The 23,575-nt window shown below is 39.5% G+C and overlaps 1 protein-coding gene across 11 annotated transcripts in view; it reads right to left on the bottom strand.

Moving 5' to 3' along the window:
- The window catches only part of TMEM131L (transmembrane 131 like), a 124,218-nt gene that overhangs the window by 9,833 nt on the left and 90,810 nt on the right, over positions 1-23,575 (bottom strand). For all 11 annotated transcript variants that reach the window (XM_043545856.1, XM_043545855.1, XM_043545857.1 and 8 more), the window contains 10 exons: positions 22,808-22,950; positions 21,752-21,894; positions 20,863-21,049; positions 19,816-20,001; positions 17,393-17,542; positions 15,860-16,479; positions 12,056-12,210; positions 10,561-10,685; positions 7,930-8,063; positions 6,549-6,734 (listed from right to left, as the gene is read on the bottom strand). In XM_043545856.1, the coding sequence (XP_043401791.1) occupies positions 6,549-6,734; positions 7,930-8,063; positions 10,561-10,685; positions 12,056-12,210; positions 15,860-16,479; positions 17,393-17,542; positions 19,816-20,001; positions 20,863-21,049; positions 21,752-21,894; positions 22,808-22,950 (2,029 nt within the window). The remainder of the gene's footprint in view (positions 1-6,548; positions 6,735-7,929; positions 8,064-10,560; positions 10,686-12,055; positions 12,211-15,859; positions 16,480-17,392; positions 17,543-19,815; positions 20,002-20,862; positions 21,050-21,751; positions 21,895-22,807; positions 22,951-23,575) is intronic.

Below are 23,575 nucleotides of genomic sequence, written 5' to 3'. Positions count from 1 at the left end.
CTGGGGCTGACCAGACCTGCCTGGGTCCCTTTTCGACCAGGTGTTCCGGTAAAAAACTAGACGCCTGGCACCCTATGAATACACAGAAAATTATTCCAAAGATAATTCATCTCATTAGGTCAGAGGCACAGCTAATCTTTCCTGACTCTGAAGCCAGGTCTGTTGATATGTTTTTACTCAGACACTAAATTATATTCATATTATTCAAAATAGCATTTAGAGACATGAAATCAATTTTTCCATCTCACTAGAGAACATTCAATATAAACTATTTTTAAATTCTGTTAATTATTAATGCTGCAACAAGCTACCTGTTACTAATATTATTGGTCTAAGGATTTTCACTGTTCTTTTTAATATGGCACAGCAATGAAGCATAATTGTGCCTTCTGGTGTTTGTGACATGCTTTGGGCTTATTGCCCTTTACAAGCGCATGATTCTGGGGTATTTTCTGTAATTTTTTGAGCTGTACATCTGTGCACTTTCTTAATTACCCACAAACAAAGATATCTTTTCACTATTTTGCCACTTACAGATGTAGATCATATATATTACAACACATAACATATCCATTGTTCCACATGTAACAATAATCTAAAGGTAAGGACTAAATTAAAATGTGAGCAGAGTTAGTAGCTCTCAGTTCTGCAGTCTTCCCAAAAGTGACTAATTGTACAGCTTCCTTAATTTCTGATGTGGTACTTTTTCAGTTCACTTCCTCATCCACATTTTCTCTTTCCCCTTTCGCTTTTAGTGTTGATGGCTATTTTCTCTACTTTCTAAGGTGCTTTTACTCTCATATGTTTTAGTTCACATTTGGATTTGTATTATTCCTGCCTAAACTAAGGTCTATGAAGCACTTGCAGGTAATCTGTGTAGAAGGGGCTGGTCACATGCTGTATACTCTTCTCCCATTATCAAGTTGCTTATACAAGTGCCCAATCCCTTCAAAATGAAGAAGAGCTGAGAGTTCTGTAGAAGAAGGTAGAAACAAAAAGGGGGGTGGGGGGGGGGGATGGGCAGACAAGCTGCCTCTACTAGGGGCTGCTGCTAAAGAAAAGGAGGGAAAACAGGAGCTGTCCTCAGGAATCAGAGCCACCAGTGAGATGGAGCTTCCAGATAGAGAGGAATGTCTGGGGGAGAAGGGAGAAGAAGAGAATGAATTGGCTGGGAAGCAGGGGGGTGGGACGAGACAGCACTAGGCTGCACAGAAGGCTGTTCAGGGAAAAAAGGAGGGGGACAGGGTTGAAAAGAGAGTGAACATGAGCAACCGAGCAGACAGAAGGAGACGAAATGAAAAGCAAAGTGGACAATGCGATTACACATTTCAGAAGGGACCCCACTCTTCATTGTCAACAACTTCAGTACATTCCTAATAATACTCCCTCATGTAGAAACACTAGGTAGTTGCCAGGGGTGGTTACCTGGGGAAGAGGTCCACAGGGCAATCTATTAAGACACTGCAGTGCTATAAAAAAGTTTGTGCCTGTGCATAAAACAGGAGTAGGCTTGGCCATACCCACACCAAAAGGCCGCTTTGTTCCCTCTCCACTGTACATTCTCGCTCTTTGACTCCTACTTCAGTTTTCATTTAAGAAGGGTTTCTCTCCTACATTCCCCCTCCCTCTACGCAGAGCCCTAAGCATTACGGCTGGAGCCCTTTCACTCCAACTCACCGTTCTGTTCCCCACAGGACGAGATCACCAGTGTCTGGCAATATCAGATACCTTTAACATAAATCCTGTGAGGCTCTTGTATAATTTGGTTTCAAGTCTCAGGGACTTTTCTTAGCAGGGAACCAAATCACTATGAGGTGGAATACAAAATTCCACAGCTAAGTCTGAACTGTGGCTTCAACAACATGGCCCTTCCACCCGCCAGCAAACCTCCCTAACAGAAAACAGCTACATCAAAAGAGAAAACCTGTGCATGTTATTTTTAATCTTTCCTTACTCACTTATGGTAATTAGAACTCCTATAGCAACTCTGCCTGCAGGCACCGCCCCCGGCCAATGGGAGCTGCGGGAGCCCTGTGTGGAGGTAGCACATGGAGCTGCCTGGCCATATCTCCGCCTAGCAGCTGAACGAGCGGGATGTCACCGCTTCCTGGGAGCCCCCCCCAGATAAGAGCCACCCAGAGTCTGCCTCACCCCGTCCCGTGCCCCAATCCCTTGCCCCCTCCCACACCCAAACTCTGCCGCGGGAGGTGTGGGTGGGGAGACTGCCCCAGCAGCGACCGGTATGACTGGCACAGGAGCCGTCTGAGCTGCCCCTGAGTCAGGTGCACCAGCCGCTGCAGAAGTCAGGGAATCCGTGACCTCCATGACAAAATCGCAGCCTTGATGATAATACATTGAAAATTTTGTACGTCACTTTCAATCATTGGATTATATATGTACAAAATACTATTATATTGCAACCAGGCATCTTGAAGTGCCTTGCTAACACAAACGAATGAATCCTAACAATACTCCTGAAGGTACAACAGTCAACGGTTGTTAGACATATTTTACAGAGGGAAAAACGGAGGCCCATGCTGGCCAACATCACACAGTGAATCAGTGGCAGAGCTAGAAAGAGGACGGGAGTGCTGACTCCCAGTTCCTTACTCTAATAACTAAAAGACACTGCCTTTCTACGTTAGAACCCAACTGAACTAAATACTACAGATTAGACTGCAAAAAGGGTCAAATCAGTTTGGAAAGGTTCAGACATGATGACAAGTTACTTCTTAACAGTATAGTCTTCTAGGCTCAAAACTAGGCTTTCCCTCCCAAATGTGATACCACATGTTCCTCCAGCCTTTCCCGGTATTCTTAAATGTATCTGAAGCATTTACGAAAAACTTACTTTTCCACCTATCTAGAGCACTAACCACAGTAGAAGAATGAGTATCATACTGCTGATCAGGCAGAAAGTAAGAGTTTTTCTAAGACTAGTATGACAACAAGAGGACAGAGGAAAGAAGTTCACATGGTTATTGAACATGGAAACAAAAATATATCCATGGTTAAGTAAGAAATTACTAGTGTACCTTGCTAGAACGGGGAAAAAACAAATATATTTTATAAAGTCATGTTTTACACTACAACCCAAATGTACAACAGACCTGCCTATTACAGAAGAGAAACGGGCAATTCCCTAGAGAAAACAGCATGAATTATCAATGTGTCCCAACAAAAGTAACTTAATAAAAGGTATTTATTCACCTGTGATCTGATGTGAAAATTCAGTGTTCAATGACTTTCAAAGACAGACTATTACCCCTGTATAATGTAATCCAGGAAGTTTTCGGAAAATGTAGGGGACAATTTCCTGGTGCAAGTCCTGGAGGAACCAACTAAGGGCAGAGCTCTTCTTGACCTGCTGCTCACAAACCGGGAAGAATTAGTAGGGGAAGCTAAAGTGGATGGGAACCTAGGAGGCAGTGACCATGAGATGGTCGAGTTTAGGATCCTGACACAGGGAAGAAAGGAGAGCAGCAGAATACGGACCCTGGACTTCAGAAAAGCAGACTTTGACTCCCTCAGGGAACTAATGGGCAGGATCCCCTGGGAGAATAACATGAGGGGGAAAGGAGTCCGGGAGAGCTGGCTGTATTTTAAAGAATCCTTATTGAGGTTACAGGGACAAACCACCCCGATGTGCAGAAAGAATAGTAAATATGGCAGGCGACCAGCTTGGCTTAAAAGTGAAATCCTTGCTGATCTTAAACACAAAAAAGAAGCTTACAAGAAGTGGAAGATTGGACAAATGACCAGGGAAGAGTATAAAAATATTGCTCGGGCATGCAGGAGTGAAATCAGGAAGGCCAAATCACATCTGGAGTTGCAGCTAGCAAGAGATGTTAAGAGTAACAAGAAGGGTTTCTTCAGGTATGTTAGCAACAAGAAGAAAGTCAAGGAAAGTGTGGGCCCCTTACTGAATGAGGGAGGCAACCTAGTGACAGAGGATAGGGAAAAAGCTAATGTACTCAATGCTTTTTTTGCCTCTGTCTTCACGAACAAGGTCAGCTCCCAGACTACTGCACTGGGCAGCACAGCATGGGGAGGAGGTGACCAGCCCTCTGTGGAGAAAGACGTGGTTCGGGACTATTTAGAAAAGCTGGACGAGCACAAGTCCATGGGGCCGGATGCGCTGCATCCGAGAGGGCTAAAGGAGCTGGCGGATGTGATTGCAGAGCCATTGGCCATTATCTTTGAAAACTCATGGCAATCGGGGGAAGTCCCGGACGACTGGAAAAAGGCTAATGTAGTGCCCACCTTTAAAAAAGGGAAGGAGGAGGATCCTGGGAACTACAGGCCAGTCAGCCTCACCTCAGTCCCTGGAAATATCATGGAGCAGGTCCTCAAGGAATCAATTCTGAAGCACTTAGAGGAGAGGAAAGTGATCAGGAACAGTCAGCATGGATTCACCAAGGGCAAGTCATGCCTGACTAATCTATTTGCCTTCTATGATGAGATAACTGGCTCTGTGGATGAGGGGAAAGCGGTGGATGTGTTGTTCCTTGACTTTAGCAAAGCTTTTGACACGGACTCCCACAGTATTCTTGCCAGTAAGTTAACGAAGTATGGGCTGGATGAATGAACTATAAGGTGGTCAGAAAGTTGGCTAGATTGTCGGGCTCCACGGGTAGTGATCAATGGCTCCATGTCTAGTTGGCAGCTGGTATCAAGTGGAGTGCCCCAAGGGTCGGTCCTCGGGCCGGTTTTGTTCAATATCTTCATAAACGATCTGGAGGATGGTGTGGATTGCACCCTCAGCAAGTTTGCAGATGACACTAAATTGGGAGGAGAGGTAGATACGCTGGAGGGTAGGGATAGGATACAGAGGGACCTAGACAAATTAGAGGATTGGGCCAAAAGAAATCTGATGAGGTTCAACAAGGACAAGTGCAGAGTCCTGCACTTAGGACGGAAGAATCCCATGCACCGCTACAGACTAGGGACCGAATGGCTAGGCAGCAGTTCTGCAGAAAAGAACCTAGGGGTTACAGTGGACGAGAAGCTGGATATGAGTCAACAGTGTGCCCTTGTTGCCAAGAAGGCCAATGGCATTTTGGGATGTATATGTAGGGGCACTGCCAGCAGATTGAGGGACGTGATTGTTCCCCTCTATTCGACATTGGTGAGGCCTCATCTGGAGTACTGTGTCCAGTTTTGGGCCCCACACTACAAGAAAGATGTGGAAAAATTGGAGAGAGTCCAGCGGAGGGCAACAAAAATGATTAGGGGACTGGAACACATGACTTATGAGGAGAGGCTGAGGGAACTGGGATTGTTTAGTCTGCGGAAGAGAAGAATGAGGGGGGATTTGATAGCTGCTTTCAACTACCTGACAGGGGGTTCCAAAGAGGATGGATCTAGACTGTTCTCAGTGGTAGCTGATGACAGAACAAGGAGTAATGGTCTCAAGTTGCAGTGGGGGAGATTTAGGTTGGATATTAGGAAAAACTTTTTCACTAGGAGGGTGGTGAAACACTGGAATGCGTTACCTAGGGAGGTAGTGGAATATCCTTCCTTAGATATTTTTAAGGTCAGGCTTGACAAAGCCCTGGCTGGGATGATTTAGTTGGGGATTGGTCCTGCTTTGAGCAGGGGGTTGGACTAGATGACCTCCTGAGGTCCCTTCCAACCCTGATATTCTATGATTCTAATGGTTTACTGCTAGTTCATGAGCTTTAATTAACACACAATAATACTGACTGGTTCACTGCCTGTATGAGTTCTTGGTTTGCCAGGTGTGTTTCTTTCTTTCCACATTTATAAGCAGCAGCATACCTGCAAACTTGAATTTGCTTTATGCTCAAGGACCCAACACTAGAATTACTGCCAATGCCACAGGCATTTATCACTAAAACAGGTCAAAGAAAGCACAGAGTTGGGTATGGTATCATGGCAACCTGAGTCACTAATGCATTCACCCTAAGATACTCTCGCAAAATGATTACATGTTTTAGACACATTTAATAAATAGGAGACCATTTTTCCCCATGAAGGAGCACAAAAGGTGTACAAATTAACTGGAGGCAACTAGATGCCTTGACTAGAGTATTAGGGAGCACTGAATGAATTTTGAGGTTTTCTAATGTTTACAAGGAATTTTCTAAATAATATGTTTTCATATTGAAACAGTCAAATAGCACATTTTCAGATGCAGGAAAGATCTCAGCTACTTCAGAGTGTGCACAGGTCAGATATTTGAGTCCTGGATCATTTCTAACCTACAATATTATAATGGTTATGGAACAACAAATACCGCAATTCTGCATCTTGGAGTCTTTTAACTCCATTGTTAGTTTTTAGATTTCCTGAATAAACCAGGTTAACCACGAGTGGATGAATACAAAACCCCTTTGTGTTTAGCAACTGGTAAAATACTTTCTGGTCCCTCACTCTGTAGAATTCTATCATGAAGACTCGATTCTATTAAGCCATGGCAGCTGGGCAGACTGCATAGGCTATACACACTCTCCTGGTCACTAACTATCCAAAAAGAAGATCTACATTCGGCATGTACTTGTGCGTATTCTATTTCCAACACTTACTTGATGGAAGAAAATGCCGGGTAGTAATCATGGGCTTTTTATCTCCATCGGAACTGCTTGTGCTACTCCAGCTGCCCCAGCTACCACGACTGGCACGTACACTTCCTGAAGAACTTCCACAGTCTGAGCTTGAATCAGAGCAAAACTTTTCCAAACAATTCTTCTTAGATCGTTGATAAAAGATTTCTGAAGGAAGTTGAAAAAAAAATTAAAAATATTACATTTAAACTCAAAATTAAATAAAAATTGTTTTTGAAATGTGTTATATTAATCCTTTAAACCTGCTGAGCAGAAACAGGAAGTATTATTTATAGATAGCGTCACTGGCATGTATGGCATTTTATGGGCATACAAGATGACAAAATCCCTGCCCTGGAGGAGCTTACCATCTAAGTTACACCTATAATACAATGGGGGTGACAACAAACCATGGCCTATAGGGGCTGAGACAGGTGGAAGAAATGGGAAGTGCATACTGCTCTTTAAGCAGCATAAATTTTATTGTAAACAGAGACCTTATATAAAAGACTTTGGGAACATGCACATTAAAAACAAGAACAAACCTAACTGATAACTCAGTAGTGAACTATGGACTTTCCCCTCCTCCTCATTTTAACGAGAATAAGAACCACCACTATATAAACTCATTTATCTTCCTAACATACCCTCTTCTCAAAAGCTGGGGAAAACAGACAGACTTTGAGGAAAAGTGAACAGGCCCTGGATCCGTGGACCAAGGCAGGAAACAAGGTTCAAAGTTGATGGTTATTCACTGAAAATGCCCTACCCATACCCCACCTGATGCTATTCTGGGGGCTGTCACTTTAACTGATCTCAAGTAGACATGATAGATAGGCATGTCCCAAACAGTTTAATGCAGTGTTGTTCCCAGGATATCAGAGACAAGGTGGGTGAGGTAACATCTTTTATTGGACCAAATTCTGTTGTGAGAGAGACAAGCTTTTGAGCTTATACAGAGCTGACCTAAAGAAAGCTCTGTGTAAGCTCAAAAGCCTCTCTCTCTCACCAACAGAATTTGGTCCAATAAAAGATATTACCTCACCCACCTTGTCCCCCAAACAGTTTAAGACATTACAGTTTCATGCTCTGACATGTCTTCTTACCTTGACTATGGGATATTGTGGAGGAAATGCGTTCAGCCCCTCAGAGAAGGAATACTTTTTGGTATTTCTTGGCATCTCAGCAACCATGCTGACTGGCTCCCAGAGGAGCTATAGCCCTCATTGGCCAGGATGGTCACATTAAGGGGCCCACGAGGGCAAGGGAAATAAAAGTCCCCAAGGGAAGGAATCAAAATATTGTGGTGTCAAAAAACTACACATTACTTTTTCCCAATGCAATCCCAATAATGATTACATACCTGTTTCTCCCTGTGTAGACAAGTGCCCAACTTTTTGGTCTGTTTTACAAGTTTCCCTTATGCCAATGTTAGTTCTTAGTTCAGGCCTTTCAAATTCATTGCACATACGCTTCAACTCATTCTGTTCAGGAACCCTGAAATAATCACAAACCAAAATGCATTTACATTTTAACTATCATTTTCCCCCTTCCAATTACTAAACATTTTATTAGAACTCTGTCAAGGCAAGATCTTGAGCTGGGAACAGCCTCAAAACTCTTGTTCCTCAGGTTGGCTGGGTCTGTGAGTGAGACAAAGGTGACAGATACCTTCAGAGCTCAGACTGGACAGTGTGGGTGCAAGAATTGGCCGCATATTTTCAACAACTTGGGAGCTCACCAGAACTACCACGTGCTTCTTTACAAACATTGTCACACCTTCCTCTCACTGCCCCCTACCTGTGAAGCACAAAGTGATCCACAAAGCCATTACCCTCTCCTCCAAGTTGTTCCTCAAAACACACTTCTCCTCTGATGCCTACAAGAAAGTATAGGTTGAGGGACAGTCTGGGATAGTTGAAGTATTGTCACCCTTTTTTTAAATATAAAGATTGTATATCTTCCAAACAATCTCTCCAATGCTATATATTGTTTGCCTTCCTAGACTCCAATCTTGCAATCAAATCCATTGAAATCAAAGTATTTCTGCAGAGCTGTAGAGTCTGCCAGGGGGATCTGACTGCAGGATCAGGGTCTAAAATTGTTAGTTCCTTGTGACAAGGACCTAGATTTCCAGCGCACCCTGAACCTGATTTGGGCTCCTGAACACTAACACAATAGATCATCATCATCAAAATAATAAGCAGAAGAAAACCCACAACTGATTCAGGAAATATTTTTCTCTTTTCAATTCTTAGCTAGTAGGAGCCAACATTTCTTGATCTAATACATTATCAGTCAGATCCATGTTAAGGGAAGCCCAAAACCAATCAGGTGGCAGGGTGAATGCAGAATAGAACTACCCTGTGGAAACATCAAAAATTTGTTATCTTTAGTATTATGTATTTCAGGACTAGTTTGACTAATATTGGAAATGACAAACATTTGAGTTATTATTTTTATGGAGAGTAGATGGCCACATTTTAACGCCTAGAAAGCAATGATTGTTGAAAAGTAAATAAATGAACAAGTAAGAGAAATAATACTAGACAAACATTTCCCTTCCATTTTTGTTTCTCTTATCTACACAGACCTTGATCCTGTGCTGAATTCTATGTATTGTGAGTAGACTGTGTTATGCAGGATTATCACAATGGTCCCTCGTGTTCTGGCTTTACAATTGGTTTTGTCTAGTTACACTATTTAAGAGTCCGTTAAGTCAATTTAAATCTTTTCAGGATTGTGGTCTGAAATCTAAGCTGTTTGGGGGGAAGCACTTTCTCTTATTGTATTTTTGAACATTGTCTAGCACAATGGGGCCCTGATTCCAAATGGCATCTTTAGAAGTATTGTAATAATAATTTAATAATGATAAACAACAACATGAAATAATAGGAAAAGCTTACAATTAATTGACTCTTAGAAATTATTGAAGTAAACTTATAAAAAAGTTTTTAAAATATTTCTCAGGATCTTTTCATATTTCTGTCTAATATTCTGATCTAACATTCCTTTAACTTACCACAACACTTGGCAACAAACCAAAAAGAAGTCATTTAGTCTGAATGTCCCAGGTATCCCAGACTTCCTCTTTTAAAAGTTTATTTTTAAATCACTACACTTCATTGGAGAAATGCTGGCTTCTTCATAAAAAAAAAAAATTCTTCTCTTCCTCTTTATACTGTATTAGAAGATAAAATTGCTTCCAACTAGTTAAGAGATGATCTGATTCACATGAAGTTGGAATCATTTCAAAAGATTTTTCTTTGCTGCAGACAATACATTCTGGATTTTATCCACTCGGAACAGAGTGGAAAGGAAACTAACCATCAGGAGTTTTAAAGCAGGCAAATTTCCAGTCTATAAGGAGAAGCAATTAAATACTGACCAGGTTGTAAATTCAAACTCACATTTCTCCATTGCTTGTTAGTTTAAAGTCTGTCTACAGAGGACATATGTGTTCACAAAAGTGCAGGTGTACCATATTTTGCAATTATAAAATTAGCATTATTTTATTTGTTATCAGGCATATAGGTTTCTGGGTGATTTGTTCCTTTAATCTGAAGTGCTCAGCAAGAAACATTTTACAACTCAAGAATAAATCAAAGAATTAAAGTAGTGACTTCCCCATGAAAATCCTCCCATTCTCTGCAATTGAATCCTAAACGTGGCTCTGATTCTGCAAAGAGATCCATCCAGGTGACCCTTTGCAACCACAACAGGTCCCACTGAAATCAACAGGGCACCTTACAGATTGTTTTGCAGAATGGGGAGTGTACCTATACACACGTGGGCACACACACATTTTCCTGTGTAATATAGTATAGTATGTATTAAATATGACAGTTTTAGCCCTGGATTATATTATCATACAACAACCTGCATACTGTACGACACAAAACCTAAAGAGAGACTAAAAACGCAGAAATGAAAGCATTTCCAGTTTCAACATGGCATAATAAAACTTGTGATTATCTGAGGATGCAGCACACACCTTGGAGATATATTGACATTCTTTTTCTTGTTTTTTCTAGATGTTCTATTTCTATTCCAATTTATATTTGATAAATTGCCTTCTCTTTTCTCCTGAGATCTCTTCTTCCTGAAAGCATCTTCTTGCTGAAAAGGTAAAAACATGAACTAGTGAGACAACGTGTCTATTATCAATGAAGTAACTTTGGTAAATTCATGTCAATGGTTTTATCTAGGCAAAGAACATTCATAAAATGACACTTTTAGTGGAAGATTTAGTGCCACTTTCCAAGATCACCACTTAATCTACCTACCCAAGATTCAGACCTTCATATCACCGGTAAATGTTGAGAGAGAAAAGTTTCTGAATCCCCATTGTGCTAGCATTTCCCCCCTTTCCTTCCCTGCCCTGCCCCTGAGCAAAGTAGGGAGTGCAGAGGATGATAGGGGAAAATGTCTATACAATTCTTAATGGACTAAAAACTAGAAACATCTGCCTGATTTGTGACCAGCTTGTGGGAGAGTTCAGCAGCAATAAATTCTCTCTTCCCTCACTTATTGGTGGTGTCCCCTCTGTTTATCTGACATACTACTGAAGAAATAATGGGGATAAGTAAAACAGAAAATATTAGTAAATTTAAGTTTTAATTTATATTGGACTTAAAACAAAATAGACCACCACCAGAAACGCATGAAAAGCGGCAGAACATGGCCACTTATAACTGCATTAACATTTTCTCAAAACAAGACTAGGATCCAGCAAATGTTTTCAATATGTGCTCCGGAAGTACGACATGTAATTTATTATAAAGCTTTTCATGAACAGATTAGATAGAACCCATTTCCGATTCTGCCCTCTGCTCTATCAGTGAATTTAGGAAGCCACTTAAACTCTCTGTAATGTAAATACAATACTTAGTGTTTGTAAAGCTTTTGAAATCTTTGGACAGAAGATGCTATCTTGCAGGTTTCTGGTTATTATTACTATTTAGCAATTTGTGTAAATGAATTCATCTTTTGTCATGCTCAAATTCAGTTTCTGGCACAGAGATTAGTCATAGGTTCCAAGGCTCCTGTATAACACAGGCCCCAGAACTTCCCCAAAATAACCAGAGTGAAAGATAGCAAGATAGCTCTCTAACAAGGGTTGGAGGAGGGAGTTTCCGCACAACACTACTGATGCTGACACTTGGTGTTAGATTTAAGTCAGATGGTGTGAGACTGTGTGTTTGTGCCTGCACTAATATTAATTACATGGAAACAAATGTGTTTGTGACATAGCCCACATTACATATAAAGCCTACTTGTGAACTCCACCAAAACATTTTGTATCCTTTTATAATCCAGTGTTAATACATAAAACTAGGACACGTAGAGTATCACAACCTGGGGGTTCTACTCATTCATTAGATGATCAGTAAAGTGATTTTAGGATTTATTCTTTACAGAATGTTTCTCTCTCTCTTTTATTTTAGGCATTTTAAATATGAAACTGAGAAGGATAATTTAATACAAACCTCAACTGAAGCAAGTTCCTGTTTTCCACAGCATGGTGTATCCTCCTTATGTCCTTTACTAATCTTTTTCTCAGTGGAAGGCTTTGTGTTAATCTGCTTTTTCAAAGTCTCACAGTTTTCTATTTCATTCCTGAGAGGCACTTGCTGGTTATTCCCTGGAGTGAAACAATACAAATAGTGTAACTTTGTACATGAGGCTCCCATTCCCTTCCCTGGTCACTCTACCTTGGCCAACATTTTCAAATTTGGATGCTTCGCAAAACACTACGATTATAAATCATTTTTGTTTTGCTGCTTATCCCAAAAAACCAAAAATACAGAAGTTAACACTGCTGTGTAACACTTCTAAAACCAGCTGCAAGAGGCAGTTTTATATATAGCAATACTAATATACACTTCCCCTACGTACCAACCTTGATATAATCACCCTACGTCAGTTGGTTCTTTAGTCCCTATGTACAGTTAGGGCCACACTGGAGGCACACTTAGCTAAAACTCTCAACCAGGCTCTCATCATCTTACATCTCAATTGCTACAACATCCTTTTCTCTGGCTTTAATAAATATAAGCTAGCCCCATTCACATTTATTCAGAATGCTACTGCAAACATCATTCTCTTAGTCCTCTTTTTACATCCAGCCACTGGCTCCCCCTTTCTCTATCACATCAAACATAAGCTACTTGTTTTACTTTCAAGGCTCTTCATAGCCTATCCCCACCCTACCTACCATCTCTCATTCACCATTGAGATGTCAGCTTCCACCGCCCACTGCCCCATCAGGCTTCCATAGACTACCTGTTACATTTTCAAACAAGCACACTGGTGCTCTCTCCCTTGCTGCCCCTCCCCACAAACATCCACAAAGCTAGCATCTTGTCTACAAAGGGAGTTACTCTGGAAAGGCTATGTCTGATTAGCTCCATTTGTGGATGCTCTTATTCCACTTCTAACACGGATTAAGAAAGTGGATTAAGATAATTCAGAATAATGCACTCTCATTCTGGAATAAGAGTGTTCACACATGGAGTTAATCTGAAATAGTAAATCCGCTTTAAATTCACATTCTGCCTTATTCCAGATTAACTTTCATATGTAGACAAGCCCTTATTCACTATCTTCCTTCAAAACCCTCCTTAAAACTCCCTCTGCTGTGATCCCTACAAAAAACTTGTCCATGGTTAGGCTGCTAGTGGGCTGAGATCACAGTCCATCATGCTGCCAATGTTGCCATTGCTTCCTTATGCTCCCATCTATTTGTCATTATCTGTATGTCGCACCATACTTAGATTGTAAGCTTTCTGAGACAGGGATCTTCTTCTTTTGTTCTGTGTTTGTACAGCAGCTAGCACAATGGGATTCTGGGCCATGACTGGGGTTCCTAGGTGATATGGCAATATAATTAGCAAATAAAAACAACAACAACAACAAGGATGGACTTGGGCGAGGATTTTTGGTTGTGCAACTCTCCCCTAGAAGTCAGCCAAGTTTCCCTCACTGGCCGCTTTTAGGTAACTTAAGGTTCATTTATTCTGTTTGACCTATTATCAGGCTGGCTGGATCTTTTATTTTTAATTTTAACGTTCTGCACTGATATTATTGTACAATACTTAATTGCATTATAAATGCTCTGAATTCTTCAGCTGCAAAATATTAAGAAATACAGACATTTGAGATTACCCTGCGACCTAATGACAAGGCTTTTGGCTGCACTGCACATGGCATGCAAAAGGAACAGGAATACTAAGGTCGTGACTATACCACCGATCAAACGGCAGTGCTGATCTTTGGTGGGAAGGGTACGCCCGTCCCAATCTCATTCTTCAGTGCTCCTTATTAGCCAGTTTACTAGCAGTGCCTGCAACCTCTGAGGAACTCAACCCTCCCTCCTTTGTGGCAGCATCACAGTGGCAGGGGCATGGATGAGCATGGAGGGGATAGGGAGGAGTAAAGAAGCATCAGAAAACAAAGCAATGAGCAAGATCAGAGACTGGAGCTGAAAAAACATGTTACTGGTCTTCTAAAAAATGTGTCACTGCTTTCCAAGATATAACACACAAAGTAAATTGTTTCCTGCTGACTTCTTGGTGCCACAAAGATTCTCTATAATTAACAGTCATGAATGTTTCAAACTGGTATGATTCAGATTTAATTTATAGTCCCAAACCATCTACAAATTAAACCACAGAACTTTGGACAGCCAGCAAACCCTGAGAATGCCAGGAGTCAAGAAATAACTGAAACAAACAGCTTGTTTGTTTCACTGTTTGCTCAATTTAATTCTTAAAAATTTGATAATTAAGCAACCATGAGAACTCTGGAAATGTTCTATGAAGGAGTTATATTCAAAACAACAGACTTTAAAAAACTCAGAGCTAGTAGGTAAGAAAGAAAATCTGGAAAGAAAATCAAAGGGAAAAAGGAGTTTCGGAGAGAAGTTTCTCAAAGAAACAATATTAAAGGTGCAACAACTGACTATCCCAATGTGAAGGAAAGATAGGAACAACTGTAAGAGGCCAATATGGCCCAATCAGGAGCTCTTTCATGACCATAAAATCAAAACGGAATTCTACAAAAATACATATGGTTAAGGATTTACAGTAGGAAACAGCTTGGTTTAGGTATAATGCATGATCTCTCTGAACTGTAACTAAAGATATTTTCCCATGTATTTGGTTATGTTTAAAAGTTTAATCAATGTTTTTCAACTTTATTTAGCAGCTTCTGAAAATATAAACAAGGTTAATAACAACACTGTACCTCTAGAGCGTATGAAGAATTTCAAAGAACTTTATAAATATTAATTAAATTAGTTTGTCAACATGTCTGAGATGAGTAAGTAGTAGTACCGTAAATCCATTTAACAGATGAGGGAATACACGGGGTAACTGACTGGGTCAGGGTTAAATAGTTAGTCTGTGGCAGAGCTAGGAACAGAACCCAGATCTCCTTATTCCCAATCCTATGTCTCAACCACCAGATAGCATAGAGTTATCAAGACTTCAACAAAAACAGACTTGTCAACTGCATATTTGGGATTCAATCAATGGATTTGCTTTTGCCACAGTCTCAGTGAAAACACATGTCCACAAGAAATATTCCTTTGACTTCCTAACCAACATTTCTCCTTAGTGTTCTTGTGCCTCTTCCCCAAGGCTAGTCTTTCAATCTAAAGTCATGAGCTAAATATCTCCTGAGTCTCTGATGGAAATGGCAACTTGTAACTCCTAATAATGTGAGAATTTCCAAATACCCTGGTGGCAGCTTCTGGCCCTTTCAGGTTACAATATTATTACAAAAGCCGGATGCCTAACTTTCAGAAATGCTAAGCACAACTCCAAATGAAGTCTTTTTTTTTTTTTTTTAAGATTTAAATAATTTGAATATCTGACCAAGGGCAAATTGTATTTTAATCATATCTGTGATGAAAACATGTCTCTTAACTTTGTTTTAACCTTTATAAATACTATGGTGTGAATTTACGCACGGAAGCAACTGTGAAGTCTAAAGTTTTATCATATCCATATGATATGAAACTTGCTTTCAGTTTCAAACTTTCCCTTGAAGTTGCATCTAAGCCGCAGCTTTGATTTACAACCCAAAGGAATTTTTCTGGCCAGATCCTCTTTCTTGCAAATCTGCATAAACATATCAAAATCAAGAGGCATGAGTAAAATATCATCACATAGAGGGTGAAATCCTATCCCCACTGAAGTGAAGGAATGTTTTGCCATTGACTTCAGTGGGCCAAGATTTTCACCCAAGACGACAAATTTCAAAATGAATTATGTAAATGGAGAGATTACCATTATGTTTCCTGGAAACGTCTTGCAATTCTGGCTGTTGCTGAGGTGAATTTGACAAGTGACTTTCGGGTAGCTTCTTAGATGTCTTCAGAGGACAGAACTCCTGTTCTTTGAGCTCAGTTATATCTTCTGAAGTTTTAAGGTTAGTTTCCTTAGGAAACATACATGCTTGAAGATCCTCCTTCAAATCACACTCTGAAGAAGTACTTTTCATGAGAACTGTGTTTTTCAGTGCACTTTCTTCTTTATCCAGAAAATTTCCTGGAAGAGTTAAATTCTTCTGCAGGTTTACATTTATGCTATTTGCATATTTTAGGTGTAGCCAGTTCTCACTAACAATATCAGTGCAAATGTCCTCTTTTGGTGCTGAGATTTGGTTCTCTACAGTCTGATTCTGCTTTTCATCAGTAGTTGTAATGGCACTGCCAGGTATTGTGTTTGCTTTTTGTTTACTGTAGTAAACTGAACATTTGTGTTTCTTCTGAGAGTGGCTATAGGTTGCTGGACTTCTCTTTGCAGCATTCTGGCTTCGGCTGGATGGAGTGCCTACAGAAAGGAAGCCTTTTCCTTTGCCTTTATCAGAGGTGCTACAGGAATCCATAAAGGTCTTGCAGCTGCCCCTGGATATGAAATAAAGAATTGTTAGGGTGTTTTTTAAATATTTATAAAGCCATCATTAAATTACACCTTTTAAAAAAGTATTCAATGAGAGGCAGAGAGAAATGTTAATGAAACATAAGAACTGGATTTCTACCTTCTTTCGGTATAAAACTCAGGAAGGGGCAATTTACCCGCTTCTGTCCTAACAGAAAGGAGTGCTCACAGTGTAAAGATTTCACTTAATGGCTATGGATTAAATTCTCACCCAAATTGCATACATGGCTCCTACTGTCTTCAAAGGCACCCACAAATGTGTTTCCAAGCGGAGTCAGCCCGAGGTATGTGCATCTTGTTTGGCCGCAGAGGGATTTGCATTTTTAATCACATCTAGATTTCAATAATAGCAATGATCCCTACACAAAGGCTCTGGGCACCCTGATATTTAATTAAATATTACAATTTCACTGTGATTTAAGCATGAGCTTAAGTGCTTCGACCAACTCCAATACACGCTCAAATGCTTGAATGAATTCGGACCTAGGTTCAGAGATTTGATGGCCAACAAAGTGCTTTCCATTTCTAACTTCTGTGACTGTTAAATATGAACATGTAATTCCCATCACACAGTAACAGTACAACAGCAGCTTGGTAGTGTGTTTACATTACCCACCTTACATTTCACTATCTACATATTACTAACAATACACAAAAGTAGTTATTCTGAGTTTTGTTCATCTGTCATCTGTACAGATTAAAACACCAGAGTGCACCTGATTTTGTCAGAATGCTGAAAACTCACTGAAACGAGGTTTCTTGGAACAGTATCTTCCTAAAGGAGTTCACAGTAATATCATAGTACAAAGATTTAGAAAAGGCTATTCTATGTTAAACAGAGTGCAGATGAGAGCACTTCAGAGGAAGAAGAATTCTTACTTGTAGGAATCAGAGCTGATTATATCCACAGGATTGCTGTTTTGCTGTGATGAAGAACTGGGATTTGGTCTCTGTCTTGATTTAATGAATTCTGCTAAAATGTACTGTGCTTGTTGGAAGGCTATTAGAATCACACCCAATAGGGACAAACTGCAAAAGAAAACAATAGGTTTCACTACATGCATGTCTTTAGACTAATGAACAAAACAGATCAATTCCATAGCAAGTATTGTTTTTCAGACTATGTGTTGGTAAATTCCAAATGCAAAGATACCTAACATTAAATTGGAGTAATGGGGTATGGTACAAACAAAAAGTTTCTAGAAGTAATAATTTTTACTCTTTTATTTTTAAGTTTCTGGAAGCTATGATTATTTTCTGACAAAACAATTAAACTATTCATTTTACAACAAAAACAAAATTCAAACCTAAAACAACAAGATAATTTGAAGATTGAAGCTAAACTGAGGACAGACATATTTTATTTTGCTTAGATATAGCAGAGATCTCAAAACAATGCAAGCTGAACAGGGCATATTGTAATAAACTACGTACTTCACATATATGGGATATGTACATGTATTTGCAGGAAGACAGACAGGATGATCTATTAGATCCCCTCTCACTCAAACGTCTATGATTCTGTGGTGTTATTATTTCATAAGCACTAATAATGCACTCACTGCTACACAAGAGACAAATAAAAAAAAGAGAGTCACTCCCCCAAGCAGCTAACGAGCTAAACTACAGACACCGATAAGACAAATTGCACTCTGGAGGCCCCAGAGGGGAAAAAAAAATCTCTTTAAAAAAAAAAATTCTCATGCCTTTCTAGAGTGGATGCTAACATAAAATTTATTAGAAATATCAACCTTCATTCTTCTGGGGTCAGTATTTGAAGTCAAAGGATTTTTTCTGTATGGTATATAATAGCATGGGTGAATTATGGGTAATTTTTTGCTACCTCCTGAAGTAGTCTATATACTATTATTATCAGGAAGCAAAATACGTAGACTAATGGAAAATGGCTCTATTCCTATGTTCTTGCAGCATCTGTTAATCAGGCTTTTTCACTAAAATACTTTTAGTTTGTATACAATGCAAACAGAATTAATTTGGATTTCCAGGCCACAGAATAAGCATGCACTGACATGTTATAGTATTAACATGACATTTACATTCACATCCTATCAATTCTGAAAACTAAGAGTGAAACTATTAGGATTTAAAGATTTGTATGAAAATGGCACCAGAAATCACCTATATTGAGAACAGTTTCTCACTTACATTATACAATATAAAAGGTAGAATAGTGTGCGTATGTGCACGCACGCACAAACACACACACAAACACAAATTACAGACCCAGAAGCTTATCTGTTGTAAACTGGCATAAGTCCACTCACTTCAACAGAGGTAAGCCAATTTAAACCCGCTGAGGATCTGACACACAAAATTAGCTAATGCACATACGCTGAGACACCTTTCCACCACAGCCTCTTCAACAGAATTTCTTAACAAAAATCCACATTAAACAAGAGTATGTTAAAAAACGAGGATCTGTTTATTTGTTTTAAAACAATGTCGTTAAAACCTATGTAAACCTACCAGAAATGCTTAGGGTAGATTATATGTCCATACAGCTCCTTTTGGTCTGCTCAGGTAGTGACAGAAACCACCCACATCTACTGCTGGGGATTTCCACAGCATGGAGGAGTGCTCAGTGGGATAAAGTGACTCCTGGGGCCAGAGGTGCTGGAACAATTTGTATAGTGTTGGGGGCTGAGAGCCACTGAACCAAACTGTAAACCCTGACTATGATGGAAATCACTTCAAGCCAAGGGGTGAGGTAGCACCCCCACACCCCGCATCCCTAGTTCCAGCACCTATGCCTGGGGCATACATGAGGCAGGAAGGGGAAACGGCTAACGCTTACTCTGCTCTAACTATCCCCAAGTGACATATGGTCCCATCGGGCTCATATTCACCTAGCACAAGTTAGAACATTTGGATGCAACAGAGAATCTGTCCATAAAATTTATGACTTTACTAATAGCTTAAACAACTTGTATTTGCATCCATGCTAACCATCTATAGTTATCTAATAAAATACTGCCATAGGTGTGTATAGCACTTTCCAGGCAGGAGAAGACATGTTCTTTCCCCAAGAAACTTAAAAGTTATAGGTCCAATCCTGTAAAATCCTGAGCATCCTCTATGTTCAGCACCTAGGTCTTTGAATCAGACCCTAATTACACATCATGACATTACACATTTCTCTAAAACTGACATTTTATATAAAGGTAGCAGCTGCTGACATGTAACTCAAAGAACCAAAAGCAACTATAAATCTTTGATAGATTGATTTTCTTTTCTTTTTAATTTGGGTGGGGAGTGCACAGCACAAGAAGCAAGTATATTACCTAACAAAGAGAACTGTGAGCCTCCAGAAAGACTCTTCCCAGCTAGGTCCTGGCACCACATCTGCACACAAGGGTAACAAATGGTGAGGAAGGGTCACGTTGAGTGTGAAGTGGAACTCTACATCAGCAGCAGTCACCAAAGTAAGCTCACGGATTACCCACGAAGAAGTAAAATCAGGCGTAAACCTGTCAACAAAATAAATGAGGCCAGTGTTATTTTTCTATAGTAAGATTTAGTTTTATTAAGATGTCATTGATTTAAAAATACTAAACAGTGATCATAAACAGCTTCTAATTTAATATGAAAAAAAGATGAGAGACAGCTGCTTGCTTCAAGATTGCCTCCTGCTGACCAGTTTATGTAGTGATGTTAACAATTACCTCAGAGAAGCACTTGCCTGCCTGCTTTACAACTGTAATTGTCTTGGCATTCTCTATGTGATACACTATAAGGTATTATTTAATTTTGATGTTTCCTCCTGGAAAAGGAGAATGGATAATCAACAAATACTAAATGAAATTCTTTGTACAATGCTAAAATGCACAGACAGTTGAGAGTGCACTGTATTTGCTGTACGCAGAAGCACAATTACTGCATTACAATCATACCCCTTTTTCCTTGTGTTTAAAATCTTGAGTTACACTTGCATGGACATTAGAAAAAATATTTAAAATATGTATTGGTAGAAGCACCTGACTAGCTGGTACTAATGACTGTGATACGCATAGAAAATCAGCAAACAAATGATAAAACCATGAAAAAAAAAAAAGAAAATATATGTTGTTCATTTGTCCTGACAACCATTCAACTTTAATTTAGTAATACTTCACAGTGTAGTAATAAAAATACCATAGTATGCTTTGTAAAAATAATCTAATTTTACTATAGTACTAGCTTTTAATGTAACATTACTGAAAAGAGGAGAGCTTTATATGTCTATTCAAAAGAGACTGAGCTTCTTCTGTGGACTAATGAGGTGAGGTTCTTCTGCCATTTCAAATTCACACTTACATTAACTAATTTCTTGGTTAACAATCAATGCTTACACAATGCTGATCTCCCGCGAAGAGTTCTGAGCCAGGAAAAATTCCTGACAGTCTAACACTTCAAACCCATATCCTTGGCAACTGTACCCATTAATCTTCATAGATGATACAGTTATAGGAAGAGGCCCAATATTCTCCACTTTGAAATTCTTTGTGATAGATAAAATTTGCTTGCTGTCTTTCAATTCTAAAGGAAACAAAATTAGCATTTAGTAACTACACAGCACAGAGAGTAATTTTACTTTTAATATTATTTTAGAAATTACTGCTTATAGTTCACATTATTTTAAAATGTTCCAAAACTGAGAGTTAGATTTTTCATTTGATAAATTGCATTTTGCAGTAACATACGACAGAATTTGTAAGATCATCAGGCTTGTGTTATGACAAAACAGAATCTGCATCTGTTTTACTACTGCGCTGTCCAGTTTTACTTTGACAAATTCTATTTCATTAAATGCTGTGGGAGTATTAATGATAGGAAAAAATTAACAAAAAACAAATTAATTTCTATGCTGCTCACATTCTTTTTACTGATACCAAAATATTGTCCAAAATGCTTTTTACTCAACGCATGAAGTGTTCTTTATCATTATGTCTACTGTCTGCACTAATATATATGGAGGTGATTTCTGAATTACAGGAAGGTAGTGGGGGGCATGCTTGATGGAAATGCTTTTAAAAGATGATTCTCTGACCATCTGGGCTTTTTTGTTGATGTCAATACATGTAACTTACAGAATCCATTTCAGCCATCACAGCTAATCAAGGTTATGATTTTTCCCCTTTATGCTATTTCTGTGTAACACCAGCATCACTATAGTCACAAGCTAAATGGAGCATAGTAATGCGTTGCTACAGGATCAGAGATCTGTTCTTTGTTACTCACGTCGTCTGCAGTCCATGAGTGTAGCTTCTGGTACCTTAAATCTAAGTGACCCTCCTGCACCTGGCAGTCTTCCACCTACTTTTAATAATTCTCTGGCTCCAAAGCCTTCTACATTGACCACATCCAGAACAGTCAAGTTATTTCTGTCATAACATGAAAACCATGTAATCAGCTTTTGATACAGAAAAGATAACTCAGCAAAACCATCCCACTTCTATTACAATCTTGGTGCAAGTCCGTCACAGTTCCCACCTCAGCAGCTGCAGAGGTCACACAGCAGCAGAATCAGTGTGCACATTGTGGATCAAATTCACACCCATTCAGCAGGTCAGCCCAAGGCCTGTGCACCACTGAAGTCCCACTTAGGCTTTCTGAGCAGAGGTGATTTTCACCCCCGTGCAGTGCAGAGCCAAATTCCCTGGAGACCTTCCCCAAGATAGTGCGCATGGAGCAGCTGGGAGCCAGAGGGTCTGCCACTGGATAGCAGCTGCCTCAACTGGTTAGAAGGGTGGGAAAAATTCCTCCCTTCTCTGCACTCTCTTCCTGCAGAGATCCCAGTACACAGCCTGCTATTTAGGCTGGGCTCTGGGTCCCTGGATTGGTCCCATAAGAGCCAATGTAGTCTACTTGATCACACTACTAACATTACTTGGATTCCTAACGTCAAGGAGTTAGATGAAAATCACGTTTTAGTGATAAGAGCAAAATTAATAAACCTCTTCTTCTATAGTCACAGGAACAAAACTGATGGGAAATCGAAGGTATTATTCAGCAATGTCAACCACTGGAACTGTACATTTTTGTGTGTTTTTTAATATGCTTATCACGTACAAAAAATCACTTCAATTAGAACTCTATTACAGTATCCACTTCCATAGGACACAAGTGCAAAGTGTAGATCAGATTCTGAAAATCTCTTAAAGTGAAATGGAGGTATTTAAAATGGAAATGTGGTGTATTTGTCTCTGCTGCAGTATTTGGCAAAATTATTTTCTTGAAGCTTATTTGTTTACTTATTGCTTACAAAAGCTAGGTTAAATTCAGAAGCTGGCCTACCTGATTAATATAAGGGAGGCTACTCTTTTGTAGTCAACTGGTGTAAAAACTACACCAACCCTTTGGGTTTCCAATGGTTGTAAATGTAACTGAAGCACCTCAGAACTGGATTTCGTGTTAGTAAGGTCCTCCTGATGTGCATCCTGATAAACAAACATGCATTTATTTATTTATTTGGCATAACACATTAAAAAAACCCCATCCCAGTAAAGCAGACATTACATCACTGCTCAGCACTGTGTAAAAACATCTCTGGGTAAGGCACAATTACTGCCATTTAGCTTATTTGTTTTATGAAAATTATTTCCCATCTGACAGCATAAACCCCATCAGATAAAGCTGTTATTTGATCAAAAGTTCACATGACAGCATTTCTTTTATTATGAGGAATGTATTATTTTATTTTTTTTTAATCAGATTTTACTTGCTAATATGGAAAAGTATTTATTTTTGTACAGTGGCTTTCATATTAAAGGAATCCCCAAATCACTTTACAAAGCAGAGAGAGTGGTAGTGCACTGACTGTACAGGAGAATGTGGCAACCATTATGCACATAGCACTGGACATTACAACTTGATTTAATTGATGGAGGGACTGTTGGCAATTAGTATGATCATTTGAGCCACTGGAAACACACCACAGAGAACTCCTTAACATCATACCACCACCACCACCTATACAGTAAGGCTGGAAATATGATCAAGTTAGGGGTTTTTTTGGAAGGTCATTTATTCTTTTTCACTATCTAAACAAAAAAACAAAACAAA

Source organism: Chelonia mydas, chromosome 4, assembly GCF_015237465.2.
Source record: "Chelonia mydas isolate rCheMyd1 chromosome 4, rCheMyd1.pri.v2, whole genome shotgun sequence".
NCBI lineage: Eukaryota > Metazoa > Chordata > Testudines > Cheloniidae > Chelonia > Chelonia mydas.
The sequence above is the reverse complement of the archived record's forward strand: the minus strand, read 5'-3'. Positions and strand labels throughout refer to the sequence as shown.